This window comes from Lactuca sativa, chromosome 3 (genome assembly GCF_002870075.4).
Source record: "Lactuca sativa cultivar Salinas chromosome 3, Lsat_Salinas_v11, whole genome shotgun sequence".
NCBI classification, from domain to species: domain Eukaryota; kingdom Viridiplantae; phylum Streptophyta; class Magnoliopsida; order Asterales; family Asteraceae; genus Lactuca; species Lactuca sativa.
The window spans coordinates 99,390,320-99,411,445 of NC_056625.2; the positions used below are offsets into that span (position 1 = coordinate 99,390,320).

At 37.4% G+C, this 21,126-nt stretch overlaps 1 protein-coding gene across 1 annotated transcript; it reads left to right on the plus strand.

Moving 5' to 3' along the window:
* Positions 1-609, plus strand: LOC111918863 (histone chaperone rtt106-like). The gene is made up of 3 exons (XM_023914482.1): positions 1-133; positions 270-355; positions 430-609. The coding sequence occupies exons 1-3, from the start codon at positions 1-3 to the stop codon at positions 607-609; spliced, it is 399 nt and encodes a 132-aa protein (XP_023770250.1).
* The last annotated feature ends 20,517 nt before the right edge of the window (positions 610-21,126 follow it).

Here is a 21,126-nt window from a genome sequence, read left to right on the forward strand (position 1 = left end):
ATGCTGGATAATAGAGTACATTACAAAAGACAAGTAAAGGAAATAACAAAGACTGCGGATGCTGAAGTCTTGTTGACTCCGGATGCTGAGATGATTGCTGATGGTGAACGGTTGCGGTTGAAAGATGATTGCGGTACCTTAGTTCTAGAGGGTCACTTTTATGTTTCAACATTGGCAAGTACTAACGGTCGGGACAAGGTCATATGAGGTGAAAAGGTTACAGCACGTAATGTATGCATGTATCATGTTGCATAATATGATTCTTGAAGACGAAAGAAGAGCGATATGCCGGTACAACGAAAATGAAGTTTTGCCAAATGTCGAAGGAGTAGCCGTTGGTACACAAGAGTATAAGGTGAATAGAAGAGAAGTACACAATCGCGACATTCATCACGCCCTTCGTGCTGATTTGGTGGAGCACATTTATAGGGCTCATATTCAGCCCCGTTAGAGTTTTCTCACGATGATTTGTTTGATGAATCAGACGATGATTCTGATATGTTCGTCGAGAGTGAAGATTCCGACGACGAGAGTCACGCTGGGGAGAATGACGAAGACGATCAAGATGATGACGAAGACGATGAGGGTGACGACGATGATTCCGAGTGACGTATTTTGGTTTAAATAAAATTAGGATATTAATTAATTATGTTTTCTATGTTGTGGGTTGTTTTATTTTATTTTATTTTTTTTGCGTTTTTTTTCTACTTATTTAAATATTAGGTTTAATGTAACTTTTATTTTAATTAATGAAATGTTTTTTATTTTTAATTAAATTTTATGTTTAGTATTAATTTAAAAATTATAAATCATAAAAAAAATATATATTTAATAGAAAAAAAGTGAGGGAAAGGCTTTCCACAAATTCTTTGGGTTTTAGGTGAGGGAAAGAGAAGAGAGGGAAATGGGGTATGACCTACAAAAAGTGAGGGAAGCTTCCTTCCCACACCCTCCGGTCTTATTATCGCTAGTATGACATTTTTTTTTATATAAACATTAATGAGGTGGAAGTTATGTACGTCATATTTCATAAGTTTGTCGTTATTGAGACTATAAAAGTCCTTCATGTTCCGATAGTGTTCTAAAATGGCCATCAAGCCTTCACAATATTGATTATGTAGGAAAGAAATGAAGTGCCATCCATAAGCTCCAATCAAATGTACACAACACTGAATTAGTTACATTCTAATTCAATTTTGTCAACTCTTAGGTTATTTGAAACACTGATCTTTACAACAAACTTTGATACATGTAGGATGACAACTTTCACAAACATTAATATTGATGTTGATTCACCATTGTTGACAATAGACATATTACGCAAGTATTTCTGTTCCAAACCCCATTCCCTTATGTAGACCCTACAATCTTTTATTCTTTTAGTGATGACAATTTCATGACTAGAAATCATGAAGACTTTATTGTTTTCCTTCATGATATAGTAAATGACAGAAATAATGTGTATTATTGTATTTCAAACATTTTACAGTTTAATGGGCTTACACTCTTTGAAGTATAGTGTTTGTTATATGAAATTCGTAGAATGGAGTCTTAACAATGAGATAACATGGATATAATATGCATGAGGCTTGCAAATGAAATGGATATAGATGAAGAACGTTAAGTAGAAGATCATGTTGATAATGTTTCAATCGATCTTGAACCATAAGAAAAAAAGTCATAGGTATTTTTGAGCACTTAGAAACTTTATTGAATGAATTCTTGATTAATGTAGACTTTGATGAAATAGTTGCTACGGAGAAAGTTCCTAAAATTTATCCTACACGATCTAACAAAATATTAGAAGTATATAATCCCAATTGTTGGCATGATATTTGACAATCAAAGTTGGACTAGATTTCTGTCATTTTCGCAAAGTGCATGGACAACCTCGGTTGGGCAGATAAAAAAGAACATATATGTTACGTCTTGAGTGCCTATCGTGTACTATAACGTCCATAAGTTAGGGCTAGATATTTAAGATATTTAATTATAAATTATTCATTTTATTGAACAATTAAAATCCTCGAATAAGATAATTATTCATTATATGCGTTACAGGCTATATAAATATATATTTAATATATTCACGTTATGTGAACAAATGTTATAAGTATATAATATTTATAAAAATCTTATTATAAAATTTATCCTTGAAACGATAAAATAAAGTGTAAAAATAAAATATTATTTATGATAAATAATTTTAACGAAAGTTGTAGTAGTTGTGATGACGATTTCGTGGATATAAAGAACGCTCAAATCTCACTTCGTTTGAGGAATTTGATAGTTTCATTTTATATACTTCTATTCTTAGTTTATTTTAGCATAAACCATCTCATTTTAAAACAAGTATTGGATTCTAATCATATGTTCACCAAATGTTCAAGTGAGGAAATCTTAAGTCAATCATCATTCTCTCATTGATTTTACATCAAAATCTTGTTTTTGTTAAATTATCTCTTTAAATCTTAGTTTAATTCTAATTTTCTTTTAAATAGTTTAAAAGATAAAAAATATCTCATTTTTATTTTATTTTAGTTTGCAAGTGTTTGTACAACAAGGTTTTTATAGATGTAACAAATTGAACCAATTTTTGTCGCTATGATCCATTTACCATTATACACTATTTTAGTGTACAAGATTTAGGGTTATTTATTTTGTCGGCCTCGACAACCACCAGAATTTATGATTTTTCGAAGTTTTGCATTCTATCATGTACGACAACGTATGTCATAAAATATGAATCGAAGATAGGTTACTTATTAGCCTAAGTGATCTAAATAAAAATTTTAGTAATCATAATTAGAAAATTGTGCATATAAAGAACGCCTAAATCTAACTTCGTATGAAGAAGTTACAATATTTCGAAGTTTCAGTACGACACACTATAACACTGTGTGACACAGAAATCAAAATGAAAATTGGTTGATTGTTAGGAAAAACGATCTAACCAATGTAGTAGTTCTCTTAAATACAAAACTGTCAATATAGAGAACGTCGAGAATGGAGTTCAGGTGAAGAAGTTATGAATTTCACTAGATCTTTTACAATATATTCCTTATAGACAGTAAAATGGAAATATAATGTGAATTAGAAGATGAAGTCTAAATGAAAGTTGTAGTACTCGTCGATACGAAAGTGTGGATATAAGAAAACATCGAAAACGGAGCCCGTATGCGAAATATAAGATTTTTCGAAGTTTGCAAAATTTACTTGCTATAGGCGACATGTCACCACCGGAGACCAGACCTTTTTGAGCGCGTAAAGACGCCGAAGCGCCTAGATATAGGCAAAAAGCAGCTAGATATAGGCACGACGTGACCTCCCTTTTCAAGCCTATAAATAGTTGCCTTTTTGCTTCATTTCTTCACCCGTTCCTTCCATAACTTCCCATCTCTCTGTCTCTGTCTCTATCTCTCTCTCTCTCTCTCTCTCTCTCTCTCGCTATCTCACTATCTAAAGCTGTAATTTTTATGAGGTTTTCAGGTTTCCGATTACTTTAGCAAGGCTATGAAGCATTAGGGAACCCAGACAAAAGAAGTTTTCAGAGTCGAAATTCTTCATGCAAACTTTCCGAACTTTTGTCAAAAAACTTTGTAAATTAAATTGCACTTAATACACTTTGAGTGTAACTTATATTTATATTCATAGTTATTATTATGAACCTCTTAATAAAATTTATCAATGCTTCCAACTCAAAATATTAATTGATCTACTTACGGGAGTGATGTCTAGGCTAGATCTAGTAAGGTGTTTAAAGTGGATTTTCCATACAGTATATTCTATATACAAAACAGATCCTACACATGATATGATCTTACCTGGTTATTCTTTGCAGTTAGAATTTGAAGTATTCATTGGGATAATTGAGAAATCCGGAAACAGTTAATGTAACCTATAAACACGAACGAATAATGAGACGTAGTTATACTCGTATTTAAGTTGTTTAAAAGGGTTAAGTTGAAGTATTAACCAAGGAGATAGATTTCATGTGGATCTTCCACCTCAATCATGTGAGTGGATAGTTACTTTCATGAGCACGATTTAATATAGGTATTGAATACTTATAAGATTAAATATATGCTGAAAGTTTATTATTTGCATTATATGATGATAATATGCCTTATATATGAATTAAATGCCTATTATCTATAATACATGTTAAATGTATATTTGATAGCAAAGAGGTATTGAAAGTTAATTACACATATCGTAGTCTTGTCTAGTGATAAAATAAGGCTTATAAAGGATGCCAAATTCAAAGTAAGTTGAATAAATGTACAATAATCATAAAAGGGATGTATGTATGATTGGAATGGAGAGTAGAGCTTTGTTCTATGGCTTTATGATGTGCCAAAGTATGGGTTACGTACTAGATCTACCTAATAAGTTAGATATTGGGTAGTCACATTTAGGGGTGTGTGTAAGATTGGAATGGAGAAGAGTATTCTGTTTTCGTGCCATTATCACAAGATCGGGTGTGGGTTTCATGCAAGTCATATGTCGAAGTAAGGTGATGACCACTGGCTATTCTAGGCAGTCTGATGGAACACTAGCATGCTCATTACCTGTAGGTGTTAATGAACAATGGTTCATTCGTGTACTCCATCCTTCTCAAGGTTGCATTTTTATTACTCACACTAGCCAATGAATCCCTAGTTGTGTAGTCAAATAGTTGCTCTAAACGATTTGCTAGGTAAGGTGATTCTTCCAGATGATCGTTGATTAGGATTTGTGAGAAATCAAGTGGGAGGGGTATCTATAAGTACATTGTTTTATAGATGTGCTTGTTGGATTATATAGTGTGTGGTAAAAATTGGGTTTGCAGGTTTATTGATTATGGATTATTAACATAATAACATTGTGGTATTGAAAACCCTATGAATCTCATCATGTTTCCCAACTCGACCCACTCAATTTATCTGCATGATAGGTAGTGATTTTAAGATTGTTGAAGACTTGAATAGGATATTGTGTGATTAAACAGGAGAAGACCTGCAACAGTGTTTGGACTGTTAGGTCTTTATGTTGTAACTATGTTGTGTATTGATAATGACATCCTTAGAGTTTTAACAAACAACTATACTAAAAAATGTTTTAATATACTTTGATTTTCCGAAAACAAAGATGTTATGGTTTTTCAAGCATAAAGAAAAAGTTTGTTTCGGTTTTGGAAAAAAAAGGGGATGTCATAGTTGGTATCAGAGCATTAGTTTGAGCAAACTAGGAATACTAAGTATTTCTAGACTTAAACTTAGAGATTAAGTGACGATGGTGAGAGATGTGTCTAGTATATTTTAGGTTGTATACCTAAATTGACACAAGAACTATAATAATTTAAGGTTTAGGCCTTAATTGATATTATGTGCTAAGAGATTTGTTTTATAGAATGCCTTAGGTTGAATACCTTACTTGCTATAGTATGCACTAGCACACTTAAGGAAAAATGCCTTATGTGCTAATAGGTGCTAACTAATATATAATATAGAATACTTTAGGTTTCTTACTTGGATCGCTATTAAAAGGTTTAACGTCTATTGTTGACCTTGAGCTGGAAAAGGAAATTTCATGTGTTTAGGATTCTGAACGTATAATTACTGTATTAGAGCTGGCATGTAACTTTTCGAGGAGATAAGAAGACTTACAATAGTTATCATTGGTAACTTCTTAAATAGAATATTAATACCTATAAAGTGGAATCATACCTTCAAAGTACGTTTGGTGAAGTAATAATACATTTGGGAGGAGTATTGTTGTAATGTGTGTGTTTCAGAATGGTTCGTTTTAGGGTTTTAAAGAGTCAATAGCTTGGTTTTTTGGGGAAAACCGAGTGTCACGACGTGACCGTAGGGTGGTCATGATGTTATAAGCCAATATGAGAAACATGTATCGGAGTTGTAGCCACGACGTGACACATGGGTGGTCATGATGTGAAGCTGGTTGCAGCCCAAGCCCATGATCTTTTAGGGTTTCCTTCATATTTAAACCTCTATAAGTCGATTTTAGAGTCCATTATCAGTCTCTATCACCCTCAAATCTCATAAAACCTTAAACCTAATCCCTCTTAGTGGATTTTGGTGTTTTTGTGGATTGAAGAAGAAAAAGAAGAAAAAGGCGTTATATAGTGTTGATCTAACAAGGAAACTTCATCATCATCATCTTGTGCTCATTCTGGACCTTTGTAAGTGTCCAAGACTCAACCTTTATGCTTATGGATCCTTGAATCCTTTTGTGTGTTATTTGGTTCAGATCTGGGATTTGATTGTGAATTGGGATCATTGCATGAGTTTGGAATCATTTTCTTGGTTTTTAACCTAGGGTGGATAAAGGACATGCATGGGGAATACATGTCTATAAAATTGACATTTTTATGGACCTTTGGATTTCCTTTAAGCTTCTAGAAAATTTGGAGTAGGAGACTTAATGGTTTAAGGACTCAAATCATTAAGTGGGTGTTTCAGACTGAAGTCATGAAATGACAGTGAGGATGTCACGACATGACAGAGGAAGGGTTTTGCGACTAGGTTGTCATGTTGAGATCACGACGTGTCCAAGGAGGGTTCATGTCGTGATGCTTGTTGAGTAGGTTTTCCATGACCAAGTTGGATGAGTTTGAGTGAGTTGAGTTGGAATCAGACTAAGTGAGTTCTCACGACGTAACCAAGGTTTGGTCATGATGTGAGGCTCATTGGTTGATATTATTGGATGTTGCCTTTGAACTTGACCATTAACTTATTGATCTGGGTTGAATCTTGGTCAAGTTTGATGGATTTAGTGTGTAGACTAAGGTTCGACCTTGTATGTTTCGATAGCGGTGTTGTAGCATCTGTTGTGGGGCTTTGAGTTGTGGTTTAGCTGATTCTTGAGTCAGGTGAGCCTTCTCACTATACTGTGTAGGATGCTAGCTATCTTTGTGACTCTTTTATTGTATGTTAGTTGGGGCCCATTTGTATTCTGGTTGGGGCCCGTGTGTATTATAGGCATGGCCCGATATGTGGGTGGGGCACATTATGAGGGGCAGGGTCGATGTCATGTATGGTATGTGGTATTTTGAAGAACTCACTAAGCTTTATGCTTACGATTTGTGGTTTAAACATTTTTAGGTACTTTCGATTCCAGAGGGAAGAGCCTGACTTGACTGCACAACATCCCCTAATGGCTTTTCCGCGCTTGTAACATCCCAAAATTTTAGGGTAAAATTTTCATTTTTAATATAAGTAAAACACTATTGTAACTTTGTTCACACATTGAAAATCATTTTAAATAAAACATATATAAGAGTTTATTCCCAGAAACCACATATTGCGGAAAAACATAGGTGTATGCGCTGCGATCGTCCCGAGCTCCTTTATTGAAAACTGGAGGTACTTGAAAACAAACTGAAAACCGTAAGCATGAAGCTTAGTGAGTTCCCCAAATACCACATACCATACATATGGACTGATCCATACATGCCATACATAACTGTGAGTCATACATATCATTCATATATCATAATCAATAAAGGTGTTATGTGCCGGACATAGTCTATTCATTATGCCACGGGCCGCCTCGTGGTCTTTCTTGCCAAGCTGGGGGCCACCCCTAGGTCTTACGAACAAGTGCTAAGAGTCACCTCCTGGTCTTCTATGGAAGCATCACAAAGACAAGTAGAATACATACTATTCTACTTAGCTAATGAGCATACAGTGTGCCAGGAGCCACCTCCTGGTCTTTCATACATAACGCCAGGAGCCACCTCCTGGTCTTTCATACATAATGCCTAGGGCTAACCCCCGAGTCTTCCTACAATACATAACCAAATGGGCCAGCATTGGTGCCTTCGAGCCATACAAACAGTGAGGAGACTCAGCTCGCACTGCTGAAGTCCCACGGATAAAACTCTAGCTGCTGGATGACAAATTCCTGAGTTGTCAACATCAAAACAACACCCAATTAATAATTGGGTTCCAATACATAACCATAAGTCCATGTTTGGGGTAAAAAGACTGCTTTACCCCCAACCTAGCTTGAATGAAGCCCAAGTCCTAAACCTACACTTTGAAGGATCAAAGCCAAACAATGATCCAAGGCTAAACATTTGGCCCGATTTTCCAAATTGGGCCCAAACCCCTCACATGGGCCTTACCCTAAAGCCCATCCAAATATTCTAGTCCATATATTTTTTCTTAGATGACCCATCAAGAATCCAAACATCTAAGCCTAACAGAAAAGCCCAACTCAAAACCCAACATAATTAGGGTTTTCACATAAAATGATGATTAAGGCTAATTAAAAATACTTAACCTGTTAAGGAAATAATCCATTAAGTCCATCATTCTACTAGGTCGATCATACGGTATGGTCGGGTTAAATCATAATTTCAATTCAATGGTCCAAAATGCAGGTCAAGACAATCCCAAAACTAACATATCCAAAATTAGGGTTTTCTAAACCCTAATTAGGGTTTCCAACCCAATCGCGTGCCAATTAGTACATCCGTTAAGTTTTTACTTTAATTATTGTTAAATAAGTTAGGCACCACCCACTACCACCTCGGGCGGTGGAGGTCAACGGTGGCTCATGGCGGCTGCCACGTCCTCGTGGTGGTGGTGGTTATGATTCTAGACCAAAATACATCAAAAGCATCCCAAATAATAGTCCAATCACACGCAAGAGCACACAACCACCCAAGGTGGTAGCTGGTGGCGACATGAGGTGGCAACCACCACCTCATGGTGGCGTTGCGGTTTTCCTTGATTTTTCTCAAACTAAAACAATACATTATACAACATATTACCCAAAAAGGAAACACACGTACACACAACCATACTTGTGGCGGCAGGCGGTGGTCGGTGTTGATAGCCACCACCTCACGATGGTGGTGGTGGTTCTCTTTTGATTTCCGATCATGCAACACACACCAGCACACACATCCTTTCTCGAGGTATGAACACAACCACCCACTCGGTGGCGTACGACAATAGCAGCAACACGAACGACGACAACAGCAGTGCTAATGGCGGCTTCGTCTTCAACGGGTGCGGCACAACGGCGGCAGCAACCCCGGTCGTTCATGTCCCACGCACAAACACTCCTTGTTCCACCTTCGGTCTTCAGTGGATCTCTCGGGCTGATCGTGACGTCCCCGGAAGCGGAGCCGTGGCGGCCGACGTTCAATGGAAAGGCAGTAGATAGTGGCCGAGAGGCTCCAAGAATGGTGGCTATGGCTTGATTCTCCTAACTCCCGACTAAAATGACGTCCCACCATCGGTTTTTATCTTCAACAACCACAGGAATGATGATAGCGACATTCGACTGGTGGTTCCCGGCTCCGACGGCGGTAGCGACGGCTGAAGGTGAAGGGAGGTATAAGGATGGTGGCGGTTGAAGTAGTAGAAGTAGGGTTAGGGTTATGAGGAATAAGGTGACAGGTTATAAGCTTCCGTCCCATTTCAAACATTTAGCCATATTAACACTGTCAGCCCGTCCCTCTCTTTTCCTTTCAAATTAAATCCAACAATTACCCAACAGCCCCTCCTTTACAAAATGTTTCACATTCCAGACCCTAATGTTACAATGTAGACCTCAAATTTCTGGAATTGTATATTTTAACTCCCTTTCCTAACACTGATCAATTAATTCGGATTCATGACTAGAAAAATGAAATAAAATATAAAATATATCTCGGGGTTTTAGGGCTTATAAATTATTTACTTATTTTATTTAATTTCAAACGGAATTTTATAATATTGATTACTAAGGTTTTACTCAAATGTTTGAAAAATACTATTTAATCTGATTGGTTTTAGTACAAATATTTGTATGGATTTAATGATTTTAAAATGAAAAATTTACAACTATTTTTGGGACGTTACAACTGTATGTGTGAAGTACATCCTCAACTGGTGGGATGATAAAACTTTGGTGTAATCCATGAAGTCGTCCCACCGCCTGGCAATTCCACCACCGACTAGATTGAAACATTGATTGCGTACGGATTTGGAGGAACTGAATACGGTGATAAATACTTCAATAGTATCGAAGTTGGATTCATATGAGATGCTATGAAGAATTTAGAAAAATCGAGAAAGACGAGAAGATTGAGGATGACAGAGTCCAAAACTCAATAGATTGAGCCTTTGGCTATCTTTATGGTGAAGTATCCAGTTTGAGCAGTGTGTTAACATACGATCTATACCATATAGAAGATGCTCTAACTTCATATTTAATAATACTTCAAGACAATTGACTTACATCATATCCTTACAACAATTCCTTAGTATGTTAAGTCGACTTAAACATACTGGATTGGGATGGTGAAATTAGTCATTGATTTGTAAAGTACTAATTAACTTACTTTATTAATGAGTTAGAATAACTTAGCTAAGGTGACTAAAGTGGCGATACACCCATAGTATTGCACAAGAAAAGATACTGGTGTCCGGAATAATAGAAAACCAAGTTGAAGCTTGTGGAACATGTTGAGATATAGAAGAAATTCAGACTTGTTAGGATTAAATCCTATGAAGTAGATATCGAAGACATGCAGCTAAGAAGCAAACTTTATAGGATTGACTCCTATAGGGTAAATAACGATGAAGTGAGAGATAAAACAATATTCTTGGTGACTTGCATGAGTCAAAAGATGCTATGAATAGTTATAGAGTGTTTGTATCCACAACACTAGAGTAAATTATGGTATAGTGTGCCTTGCATGACACTACACGATAAAGAATTCATACGAAGAGATTGGAAGTAGAATTCCTAGAAACCTAGGAAAAGTGTTTAATATGCTAGATCGAGCATACGCGTGAGAAAGATCCTAAAAGGAGAGTCTAGGAAAGTTAATATGTGTTTGATAGGTACACGAAATTCCTAGTGGAGTCTCGGGAAAGTTGTTGTGTGTGCTTTTTTGGACATATGGATGTGTGATAAATTGCTTTTAATTACCATGTGTAATGACTTGAAAACTACAAGGAAATTCTTGGGATGAGTATGAATAGATATGAAAGGTAATATTGGTATGTACTACCCAAATCACAGTATTCACACTTGGATCGGGAAGAGTCATAGGTTTACCAAGGCCATTGATAGTTGAGTAGATAGTTTGGATAACACTACCAAGTCGTTTTACTTATTTCCACCATTACCTACGACATGATAACATATAAGGGATTGGTTCTGATTTGAGCCCAAGCAGTCATGAAGGATCGAGCCTAAGTAGTGCAGGTCTCTATAAGCAAGTTGGTTGATTCTAAGAAACTTTGTCTAGTGTAGTTACCAGTGGGTCGATTTTGGTGGCTGATGGTGGTGGTTGACGACGACAGCTTCTCGATGGTTTTGAGGTTGTCAAAGTTCTTTTCTGGCAGAGGGAGGGTGGTTGTAAGTATGAAAGGTGTTGGAGAGAAAACTAGAGAATAAGCATCGGCGGTGGCGGTGCACGGCGGTAGGGTGGTAGCCGACAGTGATTTTGGCGGAAAGAAAGATAAAGAGAAAGAGAGAGAGAGGGTAGTGAAAGGAAAGATCGAGTTGGTCCCTCTCTGTTGATAGAGAAATTGGATCCATAGAATGTCATAAAATTTCACACTCACGTCGTGCCAAGCGGCTCCTCTACGAACGCGACGTGTGTCGTGACCTTGAACAACATGCAGAAATCCAAAGAAAAACGTCATCTCTCAGTATTCTGAAAACACTAGTTCGATGTCCTAGAAATAGAGGTTCTAAATATCTAACCAAAATTTACAAATGGAAAATGGAACTATGTCAAAAATGCATTCGAAGTCATTATTTAGTATTTTTTCGGTTGTTGTGATTTGATAGTTTTCATAAATGTGTTATAACTTCGTGATACAAAACATTCAAAAGTGGAATCAAATATTAGAGAGTAGTCTGAGTCCAAAATGTGCTAAAAAATACTTAACAAAATGTGTAATTATCCCTATGGGTGCTAAACATCTCCTAACAATCCACACAAGGAAAACCCAAAGCCTACCTTCTAAAAAATAAACATTTGACCAAAAGTCAACCCATGCGAAAATTTAATGGTTAAAGTCAATGAGCAAACATTGACATTAGTCAACCGCCATGTCGTGGCCATCCATGGCCACGTCGTGGCCCTCGTATAGTCGAACAGTCAGGCATTTCCTAGTCTTCACACCGTGGAGACCTATCGTCGCGTCGTGGGCGCTACGTTTCCAACAGCTTAATGGTTTAAGCCGTTTTCTTTGATTCCAAGAGCTCCAATGCTCATATCTGGTCCATACTATGGTCTAAGTGGATAAAGTTTCCAACTTCATCGATTAAGACACCCAAAGAGATCAAGATCTCTAACTCTAGGTCCAAATAAAGCCAAATACCACAATGTCTTGACCAATGAGCCCTTAATCTGAAAAAATCCTTAACCCTACCTCTCCAGAAGGGTTTCTATTACCATATCTATTATAAAGGTGAAAGATTTATAGAAATACATGATCAAAACATGTCTAGAATCCATTTTGGGTCAAAATGAGCTAAAAATGACCAAAACTTATGTAATTGACAAGAATGGCAACCAAAATCTAGATCCACAACATATGTTGCTCTTAGGACTCAGGAGATTCATTAAGTTGCCAATTTTGTGAGTTCCTTCCTTCTAAACTTTCTTAAGCATGAAGAACATGGGACAATATCTTAGATCTAACCACTTCAAGCCATAAAGTTTGAGCCTTTGACACTTACAAAGGTCCAGAAGCAATTTGATATGATGATGATGTTGGTTCCTTGCAAGTTCCACCAATTGAGCACCTTATTCTCTTCTGCTCCATGCCAACAATGCTCCAAAAAGGCCACAAATCACCAAAGGAATGAGATGTAGAGTTTCTATAAGGTATAAGGATGTTAGAGGTTGGTTAAGAACCCTAGAAATGACTTAAAGGGTTTTAAATACGAATGGAACCCTAAAAGAATCATGGGATTGGTCCAGAACAACTGCCACCCCATACCAACCCTTGGCCACGCCGTGGCAGTCCAAATAAACACGTGGTCCTTCAAATCATTGGCTTGTCATGGGCATCCTTGCACCATATCGTGGCATAGAATTTCCTCAAAATCTTCATATTTGGTCCCTGATAAATATAAAGGTAAACCAGTCTAGGACACGGGTGTTACAACTCTATCCCACTTAATTCCATCCTTGAAATTATTCCTTATAACTTACTCTACCATACCCAACAACCCCGAATTATCTTCTTGACAACTAGAAAGCAGAACCTCTGACTATTGATTGCAGTTGAAGCCTTCACTTGAAAATAGAGGCGACTCCCAACACAAGTCTCAATCATTGGTACCATACCAACATCTCAGACTCATCTTGTTGTCCAATAATCACATTTTCGATCTAATCAAGATCTGCATGGCCTCGTACTTACCTACCAATTAACCGAAATACCAAATTTCCAACCGATTGTTGAGGCTGATAGCCTCCTACTCGACCGTACCACGAGACCCCGACCAAGATTCTATCTGGAAAAAGTTATCCTAACCTATTTACCAATATGGCTCCAATAGTCCCCTTGTTTCAACCAGAGACAACATAACCAACCATCACACAGATGTAAGATAGTCCACTTCTCTCTAAGTGAATGTTACTAGCCCAGTTGTAGTCTTGCATCACGATTAGCCCCAAATCGGAATACAACCTTCCTCAATCCTATGAATTATGTGGCCCTCCCATAGTCTCACAACCCGTCATGCCATAGTCTAATCTTACCTAGAGAAAGCTACAAGCCAAAATGTAGATTCACAACACCCTTACAACTAATCATTGACCAGGTGGATATTATGGGCAACCCCATGGTCTTACAACACTTCTACCAATGCATGCCAACCTAGTGAATGCTAAGGCTACACCACAGTCTTACAACACTTCTACCACTACCTACTAATCTAGTAAACGCTACGGCCATCCCGCAGTCTTACAACACTTCTATCACTACCCGCCAACCTAGTGAATGCCACGACCACTCCGTAATCTTACAATACTTGTACCAAGACCATGATCTTACCAACTATCCATGAGGAAACTTAGACGAGGAACAATACAAGTCGGAACCCCAAACTATCGAACCCCAAATAGGCGTTCAGGTTGTGCTTCGAACCACAAAGCCTTCATCATACAAGAACAGGCAAAAAGGTCCTAGCACAAACCACCACTTGAGATTGGTTACGAACCCAAAATGCACTACTACTGATGCTCTACATTCTTGGATAAGATGAATTGTATTTTCCATCATATGCTTTTCCTGATAATAAAAGACAACTTCACTTAATCACCACAAACCACCCCAACACTGGCTATCCATGAACTTAGATCGGAAACTTCACGTTGGTTCACATTTGGAGGTACTCCCATTAATTCCAAGAGATTCTCCCCCACTTGAAGTCATCTACACCCTGACAATCTCGTACCCATTTGAATTTCCCAAGCCATCCACAAACTTACCAATCAAAGTTGTCGCCAATTAGAGCTTACAAGAACTAACATTACATGACCAACCGTCCTAGCATACACACAATTTAAAACCGCATGAATACATCCCAAAATTTATATGAAACTCATTATTTCCAAGCATCTTCCACTGATACAACTTCAAAATCCTCGAACAACCTTAATGGATGACGAAGAACAAATAACTCAATTATCAATACGGGTGGATAGCTAATCCAACAGCCTACTTACTATGGATCAATTCCCACGTCACGTCTTCTCTTCCTCCCGCGATTAGACCAATCCTTCATTGCATCACAACTACGAAAGATCCTATGAGCCTTGCATTCAAATCTAGCATGTGCACATTGCGGCTTTCCTGGAATTCTTGCTGAAACCACCACAAATAAAATCGACTACTAGTCTACCAAGCAAAACACTCAATCCTTCACCACTTAAGGCTTACTCTATCATTGTTCGATGACTCCTACATCAAAATCCTAGGACCGACTTACCTGATTATTCTCTAAGCACGAATCTCAGTATGCAAAATGACATATGAAGATTCGCAAAATAAAATATCTAGACCAACATGGAAAATTTATGATTTCTAGGTGGAGGCTCAGATAAACCAAACATAGTGTCTCATACACAATAATACAATCATAAGCACAAATAGTAATAAGATCATGAAGGAAGTGAATAAAACATATACCTACGACATAAATTGATGGGACTCAGTTCTCCTCAGCTTATGACAGCAATGCTCGACTCCTCACCACAGGAGGCTCCACTCTGACCTGGCGACCATCAGTAATCCTAAAAGTGGGCGGAGCTGGTTCCCGCACTGCTTCACCTAAAAATTATGGACAATCATCCTTCTTGTGTCCCACTTGCTTGCAGTGGAAACATAATAGACTTGTTCCTTGTGGACAATCTATGTTGACATGACCAATCCTGCCACACTTGTAGATACCTATACCCCTAGATTGACATAACCCATCATGTTGTTTTTTGCACATGTTGCACTGACCTCGACGTTGTTGGCCCCTCACTTGATGATCAAAATCCTTGTGTAACATCCATAAAATTTTCAAAGTTTTAAAACTTTTACATAAATCCAAAAACCATCATTTATTACATATTGTTTTCAAAATGAGTTTCACATCAGAGTTTTTCCCAAATATCAGAACACAAATCATGAGGAGGTGCACGATCAAGCCTTCACCTTCCCGAGATCATCTGAAGTACCTGAAACATAATAAAAACTGTAAGCCCAAAGCTTAGTGAGTCTTCCCCAAAATACCACCACATAAACATAACCAATAACAACATGCCTAATGAGCCTTCAGCCTAACTCGACCGCCTCGCAGGGCCTTCATCCTATCTGGACCGCTCCTGAACCTTCGACATGACTGGACTGCCTCACAGGGCCTACAACCTATCCGGACCGCTCGTCGGGCCTTCGGGCTGACAGGACCGCCTCGCGGGCCTTCAGTCTATCCGGACCGCCCTGGGTCTGTTGGCCTACAACACAAAGCAAGATTGCCTCAACCCAACGACACACACACACACACACACACACATATATATATATATATATATATATATATATCAATTAAACACATAACCAGTCTATAGACAAACAGGCAGATCTTACAGATCACTAAGCATGGCATCATCCTATGTATCAGGATACAGACCTAACAGATCATAACAGCATAGCAACATCCTATGTACTAGGATAACCATCCAACAAGAACCATCATTGGTGCCTTTGACCCATAAGTATAATGAGTAAAACTGACCTCACATTGACGTATCAAACAAAACCTTCGCCTGCTAGCTCACGAAAACCTCGAACTATAATAATAAATAAACCTCCAATTAATAATTGGATTATCACCTTAAATCTCTTAACTCATAATTGTCCATTAACTCTTCCTTAACTGGGCCAAAACCTAATCCAAATCTTGATCCAAAAAGTTCCAAATATACAAGGCCCATAATTGGCCCAATTTTCCAAATTGGGCCCAACACCCTAATAGACCTCGTCCTAAGGTCCAACTCCGTCAACTGGCCCAGAACTCAACTCAGAAATTTCAACAAGAGCACAAGACATAATGGCCGAGAGATGGCCCAAAACCACAGCCCAACTCGCAAAGTCCCATCAGAGGACGTTTGTTGGGCGTACTCCGAAGTTACGCGAGGCGTATTGGAGCCTTTCATTGACTGCAAACGGGAGTGTTGACAGCCTATGCGAGGTGTACTCCTCTCTACGCGGGGTGTACCCTCGCAGAGTCAAAAACTCCAATAAATGCCTAATGGCTTAATCACATAAGCCCTAACTTCAGATCAATGGTCCAAATGCACCTAAGAGTTATAAAGTTTCCAACTTTACAACTTTAGACTTCCAAAAGTTCTTAACACAATATCTTAGCCCATTAAGACCTTTCTACCAATTACATGGGACACTTCTATCCATTGGGACTTCATTTTTATCACTTAGAACCCTTCCTAGTGTCTGAAAGGGCAGCTTAAAACATCCAAAACATAGCATGCACAATATTAGGACTTTTAGGACAAGAAGAGTACCAAAAAGCTATCAAAACAAGATCTACATAATACAAGCACAAAGGCAGAAGATTTTTACCTTATGGAGCTTCTAAATGACAAGATGATCCCAAATCTACAAGCTTGCTACACTCTCCAAACACCTTGATGTATCTTCTTCTTCTTCAACCACACAAGAAACAGGCTCTTATCTCACACAAACACAAGAGAGAAGCTAGATTTTTCCAAAACCCATCTCAGGACTTGGAGGCTGAAAGGATGGGAGAAAAGGGTTCATAATGGGGTTTAAATACCCAAAAAAACCCTAATAGTTAGGGTTGCGTCCAGACATACGTATGCCCAGTGTACATATGCGTACGCCCAGCATACTAGGCTGTGCCCTAGTACGCCTAATGTACTCATGTGTACGCCTAGCGTGCTCCCTCTCCTACAAAGATTACCAATTTGCCCCCTCGGGCCGCTTAGGGCTAAATTCAACCAAATTCAAACGCCAAAATGACATATTAATTTACCAAAGGAAGGATTTGAAAATGCCTGGAAACACGGGATGTTACATGTTAGGGCTCTTTGTAGAACCCCCAATTGTTTGTACCTGACCAGTCTTCCTCTTTTTGGGTTTCTTTAAGTCAATCACCTGCTCTCGGGCTCTAGCTATCATGTCATCCAATGTCCGAGAAGTTGAAAAGCTAACCAACTCCCTGGTATTTTCCTTTTGCATGTCGTGGTACCGAGTCTTCTTCGTCTCCTCGTCTGTAGCATACTGTGGAACCAGTAGACCCAACTACTACATCTCAATAATTGGTGCAAACTCCACCCTGAACTGGGTCACAAACTCATCCCAAGCCATCGTCTCAATATCCTCGCCTCCTAAAGCGAAATTTACCTTCTCCCATGAGTCATGAGCTCTGTACTTCAAAAGATAGGATGCAAATCTGAGCTTCGACCCTTCAAGGCAGAAGTTCGTCCGAAAAGCATTCACCATGTCTGCTAACCACCTCCTACTAGCAACGGGGTCCTTCTCCAAAAAGAACTCGGGAACTCCACTGTTGGATTAGGTCTCTAAGCCCATAACTATAATTGATATAAACTTGAATTGATAGTAGCACATTCCTTTTGGGTTGCCTTCAAACCTGACAATTGAATAGGATAACTGTTAGAGAGAGAAGAATGATTTATTAATTTATAACTTGGTTAATAAATTAATTAGAAATCAAAATAAATGATTTATTAATGTATTATGAAAACAATATATTAATTCGAAATCATATTGTTTAATTAATATTTAATCAGAATTTAATTTAGAATTAATTTTGGGATTAAAGGAATTAATTGAAACTGCGGGGGTTAAAGGTGACAATGTTCAACAGTTGAACAGTAGGCAACTCTAGAACCTCCCTACAATAGGGGGCATGAATTCTAGATGCTCCTAGGGTTTCTTTGGGCTCTAAGGGTGCCTTGGATGCCTTATGGAGGAAGTTAAGGGATTAAGGTTATCTTAGATACACCTGCTTTATCCAATACCTTCCTCATACCTATATAAACCCTCCTTAGGGTTAGATTTCGGTTATTCCTTGGTTGCTTGAGTTTGTTTGTGAACCATTAGAGGCGCGACACTTGTGGCGCTTGCTACCAAAGGTCTTTCAAGCAAGGATTCAAGATTGTTTCCAATAACAATCTTAAAGGTATGTTTCATAACCCTTTATTATCTGAATTTTGATTATACACTAGGGATATAGGGTTTATACTTTGTTGTTCATTGTTGTGTGTTCAATTAGAGAAAATGTAGATCTTCAAATAGGGTTGCATGTACACATAGGATTGTATGTTATGCTTAAAACCCATCAGTGGTATCAGATCCTAGGTTTAGTTTTATATTGAATTGATACTAGTATAAACTTGAACAAGAAGAAGAAAACAAAATCGTCATTTTGTTCTTAGAACTCGTCGAGTTGTTTCTTCGGACTCGACGCGTTGGACTGCAACTCGGCGAGTTAGTTCCTCCAACTCAGCGAGTTTGTGCGTCAAATCCTGATTTCGGATTTTCTTGCCTAACTTGATTTATTTTGTTGATATTTGTTAATTATCTTTTATTAAATCTGCTATAATCCGATTTTTGGTAATGTTAGATAGTTAAATATGACCTAATCGTTAGGAAATAATTATGAATTGGATAATTTTGATTTTATTTGATTATAATTATACTTATGGATATGAATACTAATTTAATTAATTGTTTAATTAAATGATAATTAATATATCCATAATTAGTTACTAAATAATTAATTTGATTATTAATTAAATTTAATTTCAGGGTTGTTTGAAATTTAAATTAAAAGGTTTAATTTTTGAAATTTAAAATGTAAACCCTAAATTACATTCTTATCGATTTTGTTGATAATTTAATTAAATAATTAATTAAAGGATAATTAATATATCCATAAATGTTTTAAATTTAATTTAATAAAACATTTAATTTATTAAAGGATTAAACCTTGCTATTTTAAAATATTTTAAAAAATGCACCTTATATATATTGTAAAATTAAAAGTTTAATATTATATATGTATAAGAAAAGTCTACCGTTAGTAGGCCTCATTCACGAAGTCATACTATAAGGAGAGTTTAAGGAAGCGGCTTGTAAAATGACCGCTATTGTGTATCTATTCTTACCCACCGCTCTCTTCTATGGTGGAAGGTCGTTAGCCGAATATTTTTGATATGACAAAATAATTCTCATTAATAAGTATAATGAATTTTAAAGTAACTAAATAATTTTTCTAAAAATCACACTCTTAGTTACTTTAGGAAAAATGTGAATTTGATGTTAACCCATGAAATTGCACATTGCACCTTATTGCTCGTTAGTGGAGCATCTGTGGTTAACCAGCACACTAATATGGGACTAATATTGTTGGCAATGTGTGTCTCGTAAATTATCATTGATTAATGGAGTGTGTGTGGTTAACCGACACATTAATTAGATGGTAAAAGACATCGAGAGTACCAAGCTAATTTGCATGGTTATTCACATTTCGTTTGTGATCCTTGGCATCCCAGTCACAAAGTGAGAGCATAGTCGAGATTAAACATGTTATTGAATAGTTCAGTGAATCTCAAAAGATCTAGGAGTTCATAAGATTGAAATTGGTAAATACTTTACCTACCTAAAATAGATTCGAATTTGATTACGACATCCCTCTCCAGAATTCGAATCGAAAATATGGATCCTAGCCTTAATTTAAATTTTTGGGTTAATAATTAAGGATTAAAATCAACTAACTTGAATTCTCTTTTCTCCCTATTATAGATGTCAAGTTCAGACAGCCATGGTCTTGCTCCTCCTTCAACAAATGTTTTTCCTTTTGAAGATGATATTCCACATGTTAATCATTGTGAAAGAATGTTCCATTCTTCAAGCAATGGTGGAACTGGAAATCATGCTCCTCCAACTCTTCCTCCACCTCTTCCAGTGACTCTCTCTAAGTCATGTCTTCTTCAAGTTGAAAAGTACGAAGTCAATCAAGCCCTATTGGCTAGTAAACATCAAGATGGAAAGTATGTGTGTACGCATGTTCTGAAAATGAAATCGCACATTGACAGATTGGGAATGTTGGGTGTCGTTTTCCCAAGGGAGTTGGCCATTGATTTGGTTCTACTTTCTCTTCCTGACTCATGTAGTCCGTTCATTAAATATTTATATGAGAGGGACCACGACGTGACCCTAATTGATCTAACATATTTGTTGATTGTTGCTGAAGCAAAAATCATAAGAGCACAAGCCAAGCAAATGTGTTTGAAGGATCTGTCTCCTAAATTTCCATGGACATTAACAATGGCAATATTGGTAGTCCAGAAAAGGTTTCTCTTCCCAATGGAAAGGGATCGGCCAGGTCAAATTGTTTAACCATATGGTAAAGAGAAAGGCTAATTATAAGTTAGTTCCATGTGCTAATCCCAAAAGGTCCATGTGTTTCTATTGCCAATTGAAGAGGCATTGGATGTGAAGCTTCCCAGACTACCTGAAAGATCCTAGATATAGTAAAGTCAAGTTGTGTGACTCTAATTCAGCTACATCTACTATAAAACTCCATTATTTTATTAAG